The sequence below is a fragment of the Pipistrellus kuhlii genome, unplaced genomic scaffold (genome assembly GCF_014108245.1).
Source record: "Pipistrellus kuhlii isolate mPipKuh1 unplaced genomic scaffold, mPipKuh1.p scaffold_m20_p_4, whole genome shotgun sequence".
NCBI lineage: Eukaryota > Metazoa > Chordata > Mammalia > Chiroptera > Vespertilionidae > Pipistrellus > Pipistrellus kuhlii.
The window spans coordinates 28,863,358-28,882,774 of record NW_023425540.1 but is presented as its reverse complement, the minus strand read 5'-3'; the positions used below and the strand labels follow the sequence as shown (position 1 = coordinate 28,882,774).

Below are 19,417 nucleotides of genomic sequence, written 5' to 3'. Positions count from 1 at the left end.
TTTCCGGCCTGCCTCATCTGTGAAATGGTATGCTTAGATTAGATTCCCTAGATTCTCTTCCTGCTCTGAACTTCTATGACTAAAATATATAAAATAAATTAAAGAGCCTATCTTCTTCCTTTATGAAAAATCTACAAGAAGTGGCATCTACAAGTATAGACTTTTAAAATAACCAATTCTCTGATCTATTGCTTCAGTAAGTTTAGGTTTTCATATTTTCATACTAAACCTTTAGCAGGTTTATCTAGTACACATAATAAAATATTGGGTTCAGCATTTCTCGATGCGTTGTGCTACAGCAAAGCACAATAAGGCTGAAAAGAAAAGGCCTTGCACAATATTGATCTCACTGCCAGAGGCAGCACAAGGCATGTGCCTTTCAACCCAAGAAAGAAATAAACTGAGCTGCCTTCCTGGCCTAAATGGAGCTCATAATCAGTTTGTGATTATCTCCAGATCTGTCAATAGACTTTCCTGCCCCGGCTTGCTATCAATACACTTCTGAGCTCAGTGTGCACATTTATGAGCTACGACTTCGCTGTCAATCACAAAGTTTTGCTCTTCTACATTACTGCTTAAGGTTCGTTAACAAAGAAAGGGCCACTCTGGAGTTAGTCTGGAGAGCACTGTGGAAATGACCTGCCTCTTTGGAAATGAGATACTCATCTTGCCTGAGGTAAAGCTACTGAGAAAATACTCAGCCTCCTCTCCAGACTCTGCTGCTCAGGGTTTTGCAATAAAAATCCCCAACAAGCAGAATTCTACTCATAAAGCCAATTTCCAACTTTAAAACCATCTAGCTAGGGGCAAACATAAATGCTTTAAGCCTCAGTGGACTCATACCTACCTGTTCCAGCAGTTACTTGCATTCTCTTTTTGCCCTAGTGGGAAATAAAAGTGGCATGAAAATCAATGCTTCACTCAGAAAGAAAAAAGGGCCGAGTGACCAGACATCAATACATTCCTCCCTGAATTGGACCGTTCTTCAAAGCACAGTTGGCTAAACAAATTTCAATAGGCCCAAATGAGCTGGATGCAGGCATCCGCTGGAACAAGGAGCAAACGGTGCCTGTTAAAGATCTGGGGCTAACAGGGCACTCTCTATTTGTTAGAGAGTAAGAAAGAAGTCAAGAAAAAATGTAGGCAATGACTCTCCATTTTGAATTTTAGCCAAGTGCTTCAGACAATAAGGAGTCCTTTGGGCCAGTTCAACTGCCCAGAAGTAAAAACAGACTCAGACCAACACCTAGAGTCCTTTCCAGGGCACTAAGATCTTCACCCCCCAGGGCTCTGACACAACTTCAGACAGCAGCTGGGTTGTGGGAAAGTTCCAGCTCTGTAGCCCACAGACCAGCCTGCACTTCATAAACATCAGGTTCTGGGTTGCTGACAATTTGAGACAGTATATAGTCTCTTAAGGAGAGAAAGATGACTTTAAACTGCTATTCCTGACGTCACAGGCCATTGTAGGTACCAAGACCAAAGTTTCACATTTAAGAAATGATTATTTTCTGCTCTCCCCCCGTCTTGCCAGCTGACACATACCACTTCTTACCCTAAACCGCACTAAAAGAACACGCTCTAGATTCAGGCCTGTCTGCCTTTTAAGTTCAGCCCAAATATGATCAAGTACTTAACAAATCCAAAATGGATGCCAAAATGGATGTTTTGATAATGAAACAAGAAAGGCAGTGCTTGCCTCCACTTCTTTATATTTAGTGGTGAGTTTAAGTTTCACAAAGATAAACATACCTCTTAAACACAGAGGGTGTGGTGAGAGAGAGGGAGTGGGAGAGAAGCTAATGACTCTTGGCTAAGAGCTGTGCCATAACAATAATGGAGTTTCAGAGACTGAAGATTGAACTCATGCCGGGTTCAATACATGTTTTTCCATTGTTCAAAGGTTTAAAAAAAAAAAAGTAAAATGGCCCCAGCTGGTTTGTCTCAGTGGATAGAGCATGACCTGAAGACTGAAGGGTCCTGGGTTCAATTCCGGTCAAGGACACATACCTGTTGCAAGCTTGATCCCTGAACCTGTCTTGATCCCCGAATCTCTTTCCCTGTGTCTCCCCTGCCTTTCCATTCTCTCTTTAAAAAATCAATGAAAAAAAATACCCCTGGGTGAAGATTAACAACAAAAAATAAATAAAACAATACTGGAAATTTCTAGGACTGTAAAGTTCTCTTTGACAACTTATCCTTTAATGATGCTACACTTAATCCACGGCAGCACCATTAACAGAGAGACAACAAGCATTGAATGCCTGATATGTGATGCCATAGCAAGTACACAAATCCTGTTGCCAAAAAATATCTGAACCCAATCATGAGGGAATAATAGAACACTACACAATAATGGACATACAGTAAGACAACTGTTTTGGATTTTTCAAAAAAGGCAATGAAAAAGACATGAAAAAAGGACTATTCTAGATCTCAAAACTAAACAGCTAAACTCAATGTATCAATGTCAATAAATTCTGGATCTTGAAACAACCACACATCGTAGAAGAGACATCTGTAGGGCTTTGGGGGAATTGGAAATCAAACTCTTTATTAGCCTGGTGCACAAATTTGTGCACATTGAAAGTAAATTAGGAGAAATATCTTAATATCGCTATTTGCCCTGTCTCTACAATAGAAATGTCAACCAAATCCACAATTGATAATGACAAATTGAAACACATGTGTGTGATTGGTGCAAGTGTGTTACATGTAACAAGCATGTGCAAGTCAAATTAGCCATTTATATTATAGAATAAACTTGTTTAATTAGACCTGCTTTCTCGTTTAAACTTTTTCCACCCCAACTTCTTTTTCAGGTAATTGTCAACAGCACAACAGTAAATACCAACACAAAGCGTAGAACATGCAGGAAGGACAAAGGGTAAAATATTTAACTGCAGCAGTGTTTGACTATATTCTGCACAGTGAGAAAACTTTAGTCAGCTTCAAGGTCCACCATTTCTTACTTCTTTTCAGTCAGGTCAAGTTTCTAAGCTTTCTAAATCTCCCTTTTCTAGCTAATGAAAATAAAATAGGATTCCACCGAGTCTTCTACCAGTTAAATATTTTACCCTTTGCCTCCCTGCATGTTCTACAATAAGAATCTGCTCTGTGTTGATATTTACCGTTGTGCTGCTGACAATTACCTGAAAAAGAAGTTGGGGTGCTTCCCTGGGGTGGAAAAAGTTTAGCTAAACCAGGACTTCTGTGAGGATCAAATGAGATGCGGCACCTGAAAACGCTTCATAGACATTTGGTTAAAATGTAAAATGTTTCCACCTGGATGTAAAGCAAGTCGTGCTCCTGGGCTGTAGAAAACTCCAAGGATAGTCGCTAGGGAGAGGAAATCAGACATTGCTACCTGGCATCCACAGCCACGGTTTCTGAGCTGGGCGGTGGGCTACATTTTGCGCCATGGAGTCTCGGCAGTGTTGGCTGCAATTTGGTGGGCTGTCATTCCAGGGTGGTGGCAGGGCCTGTGTCCCACTTGGAGGAGGCAGAGTATTACTTTGTTGGTGCCAGGTCCATGATGCCATTTCTCTATAAATGGCCAGTGCACATCACAGCAACAGGTCGGATCGTCAGACACTTTATATATATACATATATATATACAATACATATATATATAGATTATATATAGATTATCTATATATATAATAGATTGGTGCATTAATATTTTCTTAGGCATAAGGATTAGTAGATATGTGGTGAATGCCATTCTTAGAGGTATGCTGAAGAATTGGGAGGTGAAAGGTCTATACTTTCAAATGATTCAATAAAATTAAGTGCATAACTATGTATGTGTGTGTGTGTATGAATGCTCTATAGATTTAAACTTGTTTTCTAAGGTAGGGGGATTAGTTTTGTTTTTCATGGCATGCATCTTATCCTTTCCTCAGCTCTTTGCAATGACTTTTAAATTTTTACTTGAGATTGATAAGGTCTGTAGAATAGAAACCCACTGTCTGTAGTTGGTGAGCCTTAAATTGTAATTTGTAGAATCAGGAATTAGTTATTAGGCTACAGAGCTTCTAATATTTCCAAAATCTCACTGATGATTTTGTAAGTCAGAGTAATTTCAAGCAATTCTGAGTCTGGAATCACAGCTACCCAGTTTTAGCACAGTGACATTTACTTTGCAATACCCTCACCAAACTGTGCTGTTTGAGGGCAGATTTTAAATGGACATCAAATGAAAATTAAACAGTGCCAGCAGCCTTCTCTTTTGTAAGTAATCTTCTTCCCCTGCTATTCCTGAACATACACTACAGTTAGAACCACATTTTTCTTATACCCTGGTGGTGAGTGCTTCCATTAAATTGTAAAATTCTGTGAGGTAAGTCCCCTGCTCTAACCCAGAAGGTAGCCTAGCACCATGGTACAAAACCGGAACTCTGCATATACCTGCTGAATAAAGGGATAGGTAAAATACAGATCCAAGGTGAAGACTTTTCAAGGAAAACTATGTCTTTTTAATGTGTAGTGATGCAGCTCCTCTAATGAGAAAGAGAAGGGGAGGAGAAACCATTTATAACAAAAACTTTAATGTTATTGTTGGCTATCTGGGCCTTTGTCAGAGGGTGGGAGAACTCTCTGGAAAGTAATAAATAGAAAAGGATTATGTTTACGGAACAGAAATGATAATCTTACATGTTTGCCAGAAGGCTGTATTAATAAACAGAATTCTATAAATCAACATTTTATGTCTTAAGCACTTAAAAATTTGAGATAGATGGAGTTTCTTCTGAGCTATTTACAAAGCCTATGTTAATCTTTGATTTAAAAAAATGAATAATCTCTTTCCAAGAGCTAAGTTTTTTACCTTTTTCCAAAATGGCTATTTTAGTAATATTTGCTGTAACACTACAATGAAACCTGTCAGGACTGGGAAGATGAGCACATCACTGCTGCTGAAAAACTGGAGTATGTTTGACAATTTTTTATTAACACTAATAGGAATAGCGCCTCAAATGAAAATAATTAAGACAACAAAAATAAATTGTTCTCCATAGATCAGTCTTGCAGACTGAGGAATGGTGATAAAGAAAAAGTATAGAGAAGCTCTTAGAATTAAATGAAAACTAAGGGGAACTAGCACATGCTACACACAGCACTGCCTCCTACCTGGACAGCGCCAACACCAGAGCATGAAAGAAAACTTCCCCTTTAAAATTCACTGGGCAATTTTTACGAACTGTTTTTGTGTGTGCGGGGAAAATAAGCAGTCAAATCAAGTGTAAGATATCTTTGGAAAATTTAATTTGGACCACATTTTCTTTCTCTTGCTGAAAACATCCAATACTTCTATACATTCTGGGATCCGCAACTCACAGAGGAGCGGTGCTTTCCTGCAGGGACACGCTGTACCAACTCTCCACAGAAAGACCAGACATTTTACAACAGTGTTTTTGAGTGTTTCCTTACAAATGCTTTAAAGGTTCCTAATAACAAGTGGCAAGTGAAACAAAGGCTGTATCTTCTCCCGTTTCCCCTTTAGTGGTGCTGCATGTTGGAGGAACAAGGAAGACTTGTCACATCAGTGTTGGCACCCACCTCACTGCGGCCCTGAGGCAGCCCTGCGCCTGAGGGGCCTGGGATGGGTGAGTGGGAGCAGCCTCGCTGCAGCACGGGTCTGGCCGCCTGGGTCTTCCTGGTGGCCCTGGGGCTTTGGAGGAACACAGGAACGAGGACCAAATCCTGACCCGGGGTCTCCCACCTGATACTGCAGCACCACAGGTTCACTTCTGCAGGCCTTTCAATGAGTATTTAAAGACTAAATATAATTACTGAACATAAAGTGAGAAAAAAAATATCTTTACTAATTATGGTAACAAATTACTAGAATGAAAATAAAAGCATTCGTTTGATAAAACACGTTTTCTATGTCAGATGAAAGCAACTCCTTTGCAAGCTAATCTAGTAATGTGTATTTGTCACTATTTATAGAATTTTGCCTGGTGCAAAAATTTCTTTAAATTATATCTAAACAGCTTTGTCCTTTCTCAAACTAGTAGTGTCATTAGCTTAAAAAAAAGATAAGGCAGCCAAATTTTACTAATTTTGGTTGCAGAAAAACATCTCAGACATTAACTTTCATTTTCTCAAACATTAAGAGCACATGATTAAAAGGTAATCAAATAGTTTCTCCTCTTATCAGGAAACTAAGCAGCTATACCATCAAATCTATCTCTAGTAAACACAGGGCCCCTCATAAATATAAAATTAAATTCTTTTGAGGAATAGGTTTGTGGTTTTAGTTATGCGGGATTTACATTCAGTCACTGCATTTTGTAGTAAAAAAGTGTGGTCTTTGCTTCTGTTTCACACACAGGCTTTCCTCGTGTCTCAGCAGGCGCTCACAGATGGCAGGTGGGTTCCCTGGCTGGCTGCCGGAGCGGGGGCAGCCAGAGAGCCCTGCGCTCTCAGAAGCCCTGCAGGAACTCCTGGAGCTGGGTGACGATCTCCGTGTCCACCGTTTCCATGAGGGACTGGAAGCCCTGCTCACCCAGGAGCTCCTGCTGTGCCTTGAGCTTCTCGTAGGTGAACTGCTGCAAGGACACGGTGTGCACCGGGTCCTTCAGGGCCAGCTGTGGGGCAGAGAGGACCACACTGTGTCAAAGGGCAAAACAGTCCCTCTTACCCGCGCCTGTCTACAATTCCTCATAACCTCCCCCACAGCGACACACTGCCCCTTCCTCCCTTCTCACAAGAGCTTCCCAAACAGCCTCATGGTGGAAATGTTTGTCAAATGAAATTCACTTGGTTTGTCTAACCTCAGGAACTAGGGCCTCTGAGCATGGAGTTGCAAGATTAGCATAATCTCCCAACAACTAAGGGTTCATCCATATAGAGACTCAAAACCTGGTAGAAAGGACCCCAAAAGGAACAGAACATGCTGTAGACCCTTAAACACAACTGCCCAGGGTTTCTCTTAGGAAAGCCAAGTAGTTACTGTGGCAGGACCATCCTGGATTGCTATGCCATTCACATTCACTATATGCTTCTGGTTTAAAATGAGAAATAAAAATAATAAACAACATAAATGATAAATAAAACAAACAAGTACTCTCTCCCATTGGTATATTTGAAAAACAAAATAAATATAATTAAAAATAGCCCATCATTCCACTCTCTAAAGATAACAATCAACAGAAAATATTCTGGCCTCAGGTTTCGGGCTCCATCCCCAAGTGTGGAGCATGCAGGAAGCATCCAATCAATGATTCTCTCTCATCACTGATGTTTCTATCTCTCACTTCCTCTTTGAAATCAATAAAAATATAATAAAAATACACTTCTTCAAAATAGGAACTTCCTTATGTAGGACAATGCTTTGCAAAAAGGGAAAAGTGAGAATGAAAGTAGGAAGAACTGCCAAGACGACAGTCTAAGGGTCACTGGAATGATATCTAAATTACTGAAAGTAAGTTCTCCCAAAGTAGGCCACATCTTTCATCTATAAACACAAAGACTTTATTTACTCTGACTCAATGCCACAGTGTTGAAGTTTCCAAGGGACCAGTAGCAAAGTTGCTGAACTCTTCCTGATTAAGGTTTCTGGTAACAATGCAAATAAATAATGAAGAAATAATGAGGTTGCCTGCTTTGTAATACTCAAGAACAATACTGATGTCAGTAGGCAATTAATCTGAAATCTCAACTAAAAACAAAAACCAGAAGCCATCGTTTTATTTAATTCCAAGGGCATTTTCAAGATAATTTTCTTTCCAATATCTTTTGATTACTATTATGTGGCCACTGTGAAAGATCTTAACCTCTGGATCTCAAACTATATTTTATTAATATTGTAGCCCTGCAACAGAAAGAACTGCTAACCCAGGAGGCTGCCTGGTTATCAATTTGAGTCTTCATTATACCACAGTTGGATTATCTAAATTCATTTCTTCCTATCCTCTTGGATTGTTTTAATGTCACTTGTAGGTTGATCACTGAAACTGTGTATTTCTAAATTTGGGAAAGTTTAACATTGCTTTTGATGGTCTCAGTTGTAAGGAAAGTTATATTAAATCTACATTGGAAATGTTCACTACTTTTTATAAAAGCAGCCTTAGGTAAAGTTGTCTGTCCGATGCCAGCCTTTTGTATGTTTCATCATCACCAGAAGACAAGTTCTGTGAGCAGATATTCAAGCTCACAAAAGAAATACTAATTACAAATATCAAAGCTTTGTACATGGTACTCTACTGCCATTGTGTGTCAATGTTCTCCTCTATTACTTTCTCCCCTCCTTCTCCCTTGCTTCCACTCTCTCTAGAAATCAATAGGAAAAATATCCTTGGGTGAGCCTTAAAAAAAAAATTCAAGATTATAATTTTAAAGGAAAGATATTTTAGCTCTAGCCGGTTTGGCTTGGTAAGTAGAGCCCAAGGACTGAAGGGTCCTGGGTTCAATTCCAGTTAAGGGCACGTACTCGGTTACAGGCTCACTCCCAACCCTGGTCGGGGCACTTACAGGGAGGCAACCAACCAATGTGTCTCTGTCACAGGGATGTTTCTCTCTCTCTGTTTCTCCCCCTCCCTTCCGCTCACTCTAAAAATTAATGGAAAAATACCCTTAGGTGAGGATTTAAAAAAAAGGAAAGATATTTTACATTTCCCATTCTTTATTCTTTTTTCTTATTATATTCCTGTAGTAAGAAGTAATAGTTTTCTAAACAATTTAGCAATTAATTCAAAGGCATTTTTATAAAAGTCTGTAATGTATATCGAAAAAAATTCATTTGCAAAAAATCCAAGAAATAACCTGGAATGAAGCAACGTCAGTGAATCTCCTCAAAACAAAAGAATCAGCATTACAACTTAAACACGATTTGAGGGCCATGTGTTTTCTGTGAGTAAAAGAACAAACCCACTGCTTTGCTAAGACAATACACAATTATTTCATATCAAGAAATAAAATTAATCTGTTTCAGGAATAAACTCCCAATTTCAAAGCTCAGCTAGCTTACCTTAATTTTGCAATAAGGGATAGAGGAATGGATTAACAGATACTTTCAAGCCTACAGAATATGATGACATATGGTTCTCCCAAATTTTTAGAAGCTACCTTTGTAACTTACCATTTTTTTCCTCTTATCCTGTTCTGTGGGTGGTTCTTCATCTTCTGTTGCTTTTGGTTCTTCAAGATGAGACATCAACATACAGCTACAGTTTTTAAGAAATGTTTTAAATAAATTTTTAAGTTTTTAGCATACTAAAAACAAATCCTCAAAATCACTGACAACATTAATGCCTTTATATATCAAAATGTGAATAGCTACCCTGTTTCCCCGAAAATAAGACAGTGTCTTATATTAATTTTTTTCTCCCAAAGTTGCGCAAGATCTTATTTTCAGGGGATATCTTATCTTTTCATGAGCTAGGTTTTATTTTCAGAGGATGTCTTATTTTCGGGGAAACATGGTAGATGAATTAGATTTATAAATTTAAAAATTTAATTACAAAACAATATCTCACTTTAAAAAGGGCTACACCAAAAAGAATTTAGAGCATTTTACTCGAGCATTTAAGGTAGTAAACTCTAAGGTATTTATTTATAAGTAAAATTTGAACCATTATTTCTTGGCAGTCAGGTGTACCCTTTATGTCTTTCTAAAAAATGATACTTACAAACACTTAAAATTAATACTTCTTTTACCACTAAATTTCATTTGTCTGTAGATTATTATATGTTTCATAACAGTAGTAATAATTTAAAACATAATATCATTAAAACTCTATTGATTATGTAACAATCAACTTTATGCTCCAAATGATATAACCACTAGGCTACAAGGAACTTGTCCCTGATGGCACCTGGACCTGAATCATTTGTTTTGAATATCTGCATCACTGCTCTTCACCATTAGCAGAGATGACAGAAATGCAGTTTCCCACTTAGTCAACACTGGTGCCAAGGAGACCAGAAATGAATAGTGTCTAGTGTATCAAGTTGGTGGAAACAAACTTCACTGTTTCCTAGTGTAGAAGAGTGGAATTCAGTAATTACTCAGTCATAGGTCCCTAACCAATGCAGATGGGTGGATTAGAAAACTATGGTACATCTACACAATGGAATACTATGCTGCTATATAAAAAGGATCTTTTACCATTTGCAGCAGCATGGATGGACCTGGAGAGCATTATGTTAAGTGAAATAAGCCAGGCAATGAAAGAAAAATACCACATGATCTCACTCATTTATGGAAAATAAAGAACATTATAACCTGATAAACAAAAAGATAGATACAGAGGCAGTAAAGCACTGAACAGACTGTCAAATTACAGCAGGAAGGCTGGAGAGTATTGGGAAGGGAGTGGCAGAGATCAACCAAAGGACTTGTGTGCATGCAAATAAGCACACCAATGGACACAAGACACTGGGGGAGGTGGGATGAAGGCATGTGGGGGAGTCTGGGGGAAAGTCACACACACACACACACACACACACACACACACTACATGTAATACTTTAAACAATAAAAAAAGAAAAAAAGCTTGGTTTCTCTTACATTTTGTAGTAAAGTTAAATGCTAGACATATTTTATTTATATCCTATCTAATAAAAGGATAATATGCAAAATAACCATCACTCTGTCACAAAGATGGCTGCGCCCAGTCCTCGTAGCAGGAGTCCTCCAGTCTCCGGGGGAGGGGGCAGCCATTGAGAGCGGGCAGTGTGAGCGGCCTGGTGGAATGCTTACTTCCTCATTGCCCCACAGAGACTCTGACAGCAGGGAGGAGGAAGTCCCACCCCCACACAATCAGCCAGAATCAGCCGTTGGTCAGACAGCTCTCAACGGCCTGACAGCCAGGACTCTCATTCACCTGAGTCTTAGACTCTGACAGCAGTAAGGTGGACCATGTCTAAAGAGCAACTACTGATACAACGTAGTTCTGCAGCTGGAAGAAGCTGGCGTTATCGACAGAAAATGTCTGAAGACCAACGTGCATCTGATCTTGAAAGAAGGTAGTGCCTGTGCAAAATGTATGTGAAAAACTACTATTGGCAAAACATAGCTCTGAAGCTGAAAAAAGCCGGCATCATCGACAGAAAATGTGTCAAGACCAACATGCCTTTGAGGTTGAAAAAAGGCAGTGGTGACTACAGAATAAGTCTAAAGAACAGTCATCAACAAGTTCTACCAATACTGGTAGGAACTGCCTTCTCAGCGAAAATGGAGTACATGAGGATGCAATTTTCGAACATATTTGTGGTGGAATGACTGTTAGATGTCAATTTTGCCTCTCACTAAATTTCTCTGATGAAAAACCATCTGATGGGAAATTTACTTGATGTTGTAGCAAAAGTAAAGTCTGTCCAAATTATATACATTTTCCAGAATACCTAGCATATTTAAAAAGATTAATGACAAACGGAGATTCTGACAGTAAAAATTTCGTGGAAAATATTAGTTCCATCAATAGTTCTTTTGCTTCCATGGGTGCAAATATTACATCGCCATCAGAATATGGGCCATTCTCTTTTAGAATATACGGACAAGTTTATCACCATACTGAAACTTTACATCCTTCAGATGGTGTTTCTCGAAAGCAGGGGAGGGCAGTTGGAGGTGACCAGGCCTACAGGGGAGGGCAGTGGGGGCAACTGGTCTGGCAGGGGAGCAGCCAGGTGTTGATCAGGCTGACATGGGAGTGGTTAGGGGTGATCAGGCTGGCAGGCAGAAACGGTTAGGGGCGGGCGGGCGGGCGGGCAGGCAGGTGAGTGGTTGGGAGCCAGCAGTCTTGGATTGTGAGAGGGATGTCCAACTGGGATTGGGACTAAATAGGCAGTCGGATATCCCTCATAGGGTCCCAGATTGGAGAGGGAGCAGGCTGGGCTGAGGGACACCCTCCCCCCAGTGCACCAATTTCATCTACCAGGCTTCTAGTATGTTTAATAAGATTCAACATGTATCTGCTTTTCAATATTTCTCAACAAAATATGATTCAAACAGCAATCTTTCCCATTTACTGTAGATGGTAAATGGGCTCAATACTTTACTGAGGAAACCACAAGGTGACCTGAAATCTCATAAAGCCCTACTTATCATTACATGAAACATGTCCTTTATCAACAGTAATAAGAGAAAAGTTGAAGCAATTCTACTAATTAAAAAAGAATGAAATGATTGTTTAAAACAATTTCAAATTAATAACTATATAAATGAGATTATCAGCATTCCTGATAATATGATTTTAACTATTCTCCCAAAGAATATAATTTTAATATTCTCTTTGAAACTAGTCAAGTACCATGTGACCCTCTAATATCTTAAAAGTGCCAGTGATGCTTACACCAGGCAAATACAAAAAGAGGATGCTTATCCATCTCCTTTACCCCATAACTTGCCTAAAAAAGGAAGAAACTTTGTTAGTTGGAAAAAATCCAACCTATTAAAAACAAATCTTTAAAAAGGAATTCATATGCTAATATACACTTGGTTGTTGTTTTTTTTTAAGTTAATGTCAAATCATAAAATAACAATTAAGATTTAAAAAGCCCAATGTAGCCCAGACCGGTTTGGCTCAGTGGATAGAGCGGACTGAAAGGTCCCGGGTTCGATTCCGGTCAAGGGTATGTACCTTGGTTGCGGGCGCATCCCTGGTGGGGGATGTGCAAGAGGCAGCTGATCGATGATTCTTTCTCATCGATGTTTCTAACTCTCTATCCCTCTCTCTTCCTCTCTGTAAAAAATCAATAAAAATATTTTTTTTAAAAATAAATAAAATAAAAAGCCCAATATAGAATTTTGCTATAACAAGATAAAGCTGATCTTAAACAATAGTATAAGCAAAAAAAAAAATTTTTTTCTTCATAGAAGACAAAATTAAAACAGTTGCTATTCTGTTTTTATATGGTGATAGTGAACAAAACTCATGCAGGATATAATTAATTACTCCTCCCCCACAAGTATTGTCAAGTACAATTAATTAAATGATCCACCTACTCTTTGTATGTTCTTGTCTCAGGATCTTCTGTCATGACATCATGGAGGCCCTCCACTGAAATGTTTATAATTCCACAGAATTTATCTTGGATAACACTAGAATAAAAAGAGAGCAAAACAGGTTAAACTGAAATATTTCAATAGGTGTTCTTTTTTCTAATTGTCCTCTTGAACATAAAGAGAAATTTTAGTTTTAAAATTTAAAGAAAACTTTCAAAATATATTTCTCAAAGCAGAAATTCTATCTTGTGCATATATTAAGACTTCTCTTTCACTAGATCATTAGTGTGCTTTGATACTAGAAAGCTACCGTGTTTCCCCGAAAATAAGACATCCTCCGAAAATAAGACCTAGCGCATGGAAAGATAAGACATCCCCTGAAAATAAGACCTAGCGCAACTTTGGGAGAAAAAATTAATATAAGACACTGTCTTATTTTTGGGGAAACAGGGTAGATTAGATAGAAAAGAGATGCTTTATAATATTCTTTAACTTACTATAATAGTCTTGTGCTGACTTTATAACTAAAAAGGTAACGATACAAAAATGTTAAATATTAAAAATCTCTATTCTCCTAAAGACACTATCAAGAAAAAGCCAGACTAGGAAAAAACATTTGTAAAACATGTATTTGACAAGACTTGGAACCAGAATATATACAAAAGTAAAAACTCATTAAGACAAATAACTCAATTTAAAAATGGGTAATATTTGAACAGAGATTCTGCCAAAGAATATATCCTATATAATAAAAGCTGAATATGCTGTGTTCAACCAATCAAAGCATAATATGCTAATGATATGCTAAGGCCACTCAACCACTTGTTATGATGTGCACTGACCACCAGGGGGCAGACACTCCAACTGGTATCTTAGCTTGCTGCTGGCGTCCTGCCAATTGGGACTGAGTGAGATGGTCCGGTCATGCCCTGGAGTACTCCCATGGTCCTTCCCTGGCTGGCCAACCTCCCGCATCTCTCTGCAGCCCCAATCATGCACCAGTGGGGTCCATTGGCCTGGCCTGTGCCCTCTTGCAATCTGGGACTCCTCGGGGGATGTTGGAGAGCCAGTTTCAGCCTGATCCCACAGGCTGGGCAGAGAGACTCCACTGGTGCATGAATTTGTGCACTGGGCCTCTAGTATGTATATAATATATATAGATGTCATATATCAGTAAAAAAATATTCTATGTCAGTTATCTGAGAAATGCAAATTAAAACCACAATGAGAAAAAAAATAATAAAACCACGAGATTTTAATAAAAGTAAAGACTGACCTAATTTGAGTGCTCGAAAGTCTGAGAAACAATAGGACCTCTCATACATTGCAAGTAAGAATAAAAAATGGCACATTCATTTTGGAAGATACATTGGCAATTTAAAAAAATATATATTTTTATTAGTTTTTTACAGAGTTGGAGAGGGATAGAGAGTTAGAAACATCGATCAGCTGCCTCTTGCACACCCCCTACTGGGGATGTGCCCACAACCAAGGTTTATGCCCTTGACCGGAATTGAACCTGGGACCTTGGAGTCTGCAGGCCGACGCTTTATCCACCAAGCCAAACCGGTTTCAGCACATTGGCTAATTTTTATAGTTAGGCACACTTCATTATAACCAAATAATCCCATTTGCAGGTACTTACCCAAGACCAACCCTCAGATCTGTATGTGACTATCCATAGTTGCTTTAGTCATTAAAATCCAAAACTGCAAATGATCCAAAAGTCTATCAACTAGTGAGTGGATAAACAAATTGTGGAATACTAATTCACTGGAATAGTAGTTAGCAATAAAAAGGAACAAACTACAGATACATGAAACAGCCTGGATAAATCTCAAAAACATTACACTAAGAAATAAAATAGACTCAAAAGATTACATATTATATGTTTCCATTTATGTGACTTTCTAGAAAGACAAAATTATTTATTTGGTCAGTGGCTTCCAGGCAAAAACACAGGGGAACTTTCTGATGTGGTAAGAATATTCTATACCTTGGTAGTGGTTACTACAGGTAAACTATACCTTAATAAACCTGATTTTAAAGAAGTGGGAGTATAATACCCATCCACTGGCACACTAAATTATAATATTTGATTTTAAAACCAACTGAATAAATTACAACTTTTGTCTCCAGGGAACTTATAGTATCATCTCTATCAGGGACACAGTGTTCTCATGCTGCACTAACACGCATAACTAATTTTTAAAATGTTCAGTAAAGCAGTTCCCAAAGTCATCACACTTTGGGCCACAGTCACACCTTTGTAAAGTCAAAACTCTTTGTCTATAAATTCAAATGTGATCTGATTTTAGAAAACGAAATCACCACATGAGCAAACAAAAACCAGTTGATATTCTAATTATTAGTATCTATTCTAATAATATATACTCTAGTGTTTGAGCATATATTATTGATGTTAATATATTTCCCTTATAAAAGACTAAAAAATCTCTAAATAAACGAACATATGGTCTACCTTATTAGGACTTATTGAAAAACACTGGAATTAAAATGAAAAAACCAAAACTTTTCACTGAAAGTTCAGCTACTAACTGTGCAACCCTACTGAAGTTTACTTATTTCTTGAGGTGTTGGTTTCTCTGTCTGTAAAATGAAGGCTGGAGTCGGGGATGGCAAACACATGGCAGGAAATAAAGCCATTTCCCCCTCTCACTGTGGAGTATTTCACCCCTAATCCATCCCAGCATGCTAAGCAGGGATGCGATTCCTGTTGAACATCCAGCATTTTATCAACACTGATCACAATCAGCTGAAAAATACAAAAACCCTCTAAACTACAGCTTCCAAGGCTCTCTATAGGGCTGGTGTCAATATTATTTAGGAAGAATTCATTCAGGCAGCTGCCTTCTTACTTACATCACCTCCAAGCACCAAGAAATTTCACACAAAAAAAAAATCAATGGAATTTCTGAATACGGTGCGTTTTCTCAAAGGATTCATTGTGAGTTTTCCTAACACATAGGAAATGACTGTGTTCTGGTACGTGGGTGAGTATGAATTACAAGGAAGTATATTAGAGATAAAAATGTATAATTTGATAGCCAGCTCATTTGATTATGTCTGTTACATCAAATTATCATACTGATCAATGTGGTGCTACCATCATGAGCACATGTTTTTGAAGAGAAGGTAAGAAGTTATATCTTTATTATATAGAATTATAAAAAAGTAATTAGCAATATGCTGAATTTATAAATAATGCAGCAATTCTAGAGCATTAGGCTTCAAGTCGTTTACTAAGACTTAGCCTTTATGTCTAAGAACAGTTATTGATAGATTGCAGCATAAAATAAACTTTGCACAATTCTTGCCAAAAGCAGTAACTTCACCCCTTTCTCATAAATGATGAGGCTGTTAGATGACACTACTGGGACCAGAATAAATCTTGAAAAGTTCTGAGGCAAATCTAATGTGTTCAGGTACTTGAGATTTCCAGAAAGCCAAAAGAAAGAATTAATGAATGATGACCAAAAAAAAAAAAAGGTGTTAAAAAGTTAGAATCAAGAATGGATGATGAGCTCTAACAGGTTTGTCTCAGTGGACAGAGTACAGGCCCACAGACTGAAGGGTTCTGGATTAGATTCTGATCATGAGCATGTACCTCGGTTGCAGGCTCGATCCATGGCCCTGGTAGGGCGTGTGTGGAAGGTAACCAGTCCATGTGGCTCTCTAACATCGGTCTTTCTCTGTCTCTCCCCCTCCTTTCCACTCTCTCTAAAAATCAATGGAAAAATATCCTCAGGTGAGGATTAACAGCAACAAAAGAATGGCTAATGCTATTTAGAGCAGCAGAATGGCCAGAGGCCAGAGGCCAATAGTCTGCTCAGCCTGTCCACACTCTTCAGAGAGAAAACTATAGCCCTGGCACATGCTTATTCAGACTTAGAGAAGTCAGTCATGTGATCACTGGAATTTACTCTCCCCTTCCCTCCTCTGCCTCCAACTGGCTTGGAAGAAGGCTATCTAGTAGGGGTAAAGGAAGGGAGGTGAGGCAGCCTCAGTCAGTCCTTCTTTTCATTGGAGTGTAACCTGCTGCACAGAAAAGGTCACAGAAGGCAGAGATCTAGCTGGAGTTTAGGGTGAAGACCAGTAAACAGGAGACACCATGCTCACCCTGGAGTACCTATTAAGTGCCAGAGGAGAGGCGGTACAGACGTCCAGTTCAGAAAGGGGGAACATGACTATGGCCAGGAGTGGAAAGGCATGGGAGCTGGCTTTGAATGAGAAGAGTTAATTCTAGAAAAGGAGGACTGAAGAAAGAGAGTGGAAAGGGAGAAGCCATATTCTTAGATGAGTGAAAGGAGAAGTTAGGCAATGATTATCTTCAAGGCATTAAAGTTTAAAAAACACCGAAAAAGGTGTACATCTACACTCACTCAGCAGTTTGGGAAAAGTACCCCCCAAAAAGCCACAAGAGGCTTGTACTTTCATGACATATAGAACACATATTGAAAGAAAATAAGCATTAAGAAGTTGTATATTCTTGTTCTCCTTTTGTATTATAAAAGTGTTCCCTCCAAATGTGTAAATGTAACATTTCAAAATGAAGCATTTAAAAATCTAGTTCTTTTAAGCAGTATTCAATCTGAAGTGTTGAATATTAGTCTTTGCTTCACTTATTCACAATACTCTCAACCTTGTCTTTTATAAATTAAGAATCAATCTTGTTTTTTATAATGTACAAATTATCTGAATAAAATGCTTTAATATGTGATTAGACATTTAAAATGAACCAATAAAAAGAGAGCTATAAACCCTCAGAGGAAAGAAATGAAAAGAGGTTTGGAGGAAAAAGGGGAAATGATGAAAGGCAAGTACTTAGATAATCTTATGTTCACTATCTCTTTAAACACAACAAGATATTACTTTGTTGTATTTTCTTTTGAAAAACACTTCAATACTTCAAGAATTTTGTCTCATATGTGTTATTGGAGTTATGAGTAATACTGTATTAGAATTCTTCTCAGTGTATCATCCTCTAATTGTCCTCTCATGCACATTCATTCAAATCACCAAGTATAATGTGGAAAAGGGAAGGTAGCCAAAAAAAAATTATTTCACTCAGTTCTTAACACCTCAAACCAGTGCTTAATAAGTGATATTTCACATTAACTAGGACATAGCAATTTAGTCCCAAAAAGACTATCTAAATTCTACGCTAGCTTCTACAATACAGTAAAAAAAAAAAAAAAAGTGATTGAATATCCTAGACAAAACTTAATACAGGAGGTGTATTTACACCAAAAATACCAATTAATGTATAAAGAAAGGTGTGATAAGAAAAAGTGGTCATATTATCCAGGCCAACCTTTCCTAAAGAATAGCTCACCATAGTTAATTAATTTTAGTCAACATTTTATGAGCCCACAAAATGTGTCAACCATCACTATAGGCCTCAGGATGATAAAGGCGCCACCCTCAGAGAACTCAGAAACTCAAAAAGCTTAAAGTCTAGGGCACATAATTTTGAATGCACACAGGGAAGTGTGTTGCACTTGTGAATGTTACTGTGTTTCCCCGAAAATAAGACCCCCTCCCCAGGATAAACATGAGAGATTTGTTCCACTGATTCTGAAAGAAATGGAGTCACAAGAAATTCACCAGGAAATTCAGGAATTGGATTGTTATGATGATGTTCCAAAAGATGATGACATGATTGTCATTGAATAAATGAGTAAATTCTTAATACTGTAGGATTCACAGTTTGTCTGGTTTGTGTTGACAACTACTGTACTGCCGTACCGTATACAGGTAATAAATTTCCTTTGTTTTCATTTAACAATAAATGTGTACCGTATTCTTCTTCATGGAAAAATAAGACATCCCCTGAAAATAAGACCTAGCACATCTTTGGGAGCAAAAATTAATATAAGACACTGTCTTATTTTCGGAGAAACAGGGTACTTGTTGTATGCTTTAGAGGGGTAAACTGAGGAAAGCACTGTGTAAGCTAAGGAGTTGATTATGAACTAACAGTCTGCAAGGACGACAAAGGAATTAAACAACAAATGAGATTTCCTTTCTTTGTTTTAAATCATTATGATATTTTGAATAATTAACTGCCTTTCCTAGTTCTTACAGGTATTTTTGACTCATTAACTGGCACTTATCTGAAGTCAGGGAATCCTATCATCTGGCTAGTGCTAAAGCAGCACTGGCCAATCATTATTCTCTCTCATCTCTGGCCCCAGAAAGGTGGGATCTTTACATTAACTCATCTTTCACTGATTGCATTAGGATAGATGCTCCTCCTAAAGAAGCCCCAATTTTGATATAAACTTATTTTCATTCCATATTGTTAAATGGGGTCCAACTGATTGTTTCCTTATTACTGAAGGCTTTAAGGAGGCAAATGGTGCTTTCTGCTCCAGTCTCTGAAGTTTCATTCTTTCTCCTTGCTTTGAGAACTGTCAAGGGCTATCAAGAACCTCTG

At 38.2% G+C, this 19,417-nt stretch overlaps 1 protein-coding gene across 5 annotated transcripts in view; it reads right to left on the bottom strand.

Annotated features, from left to right (window-relative positions):
• Nucleotides 1-4,790: 4,790 nt before the first annotated feature.
• Nucleotides 4,791-19,417, bottom strand: part of IPO11 (importin 11) — a 90,162-nt gene continuing 75,535 nt past the window's right edge. For 4 of the 5 annotated variants that reach the window (XM_036409712.2, XM_036409710.2, XM_036409711.2 and 1 more), the window contains 3 exons: nt 12,958-13,053; nt 9,088-9,172; nt 4,791-6,595 (listed from right to left, as the gene is read on the bottom strand). In XM_036409712.2, coding sequence (XP_036265605.1) covers nt 6,431-6,595; nt 9,088-9,172; nt 12,958-13,053 — 346 coding nt within the window. In that variant the 3' untranslated portion in view covers nt 4,791-6,430. Of the gene's footprint in view, nt 6,596-9,087; nt 9,173-12,957; nt 13,054-19,417 lie in introns of those variants that run through there. The other variant, XR_004982916.2, reaches the window with a different exon arrangement.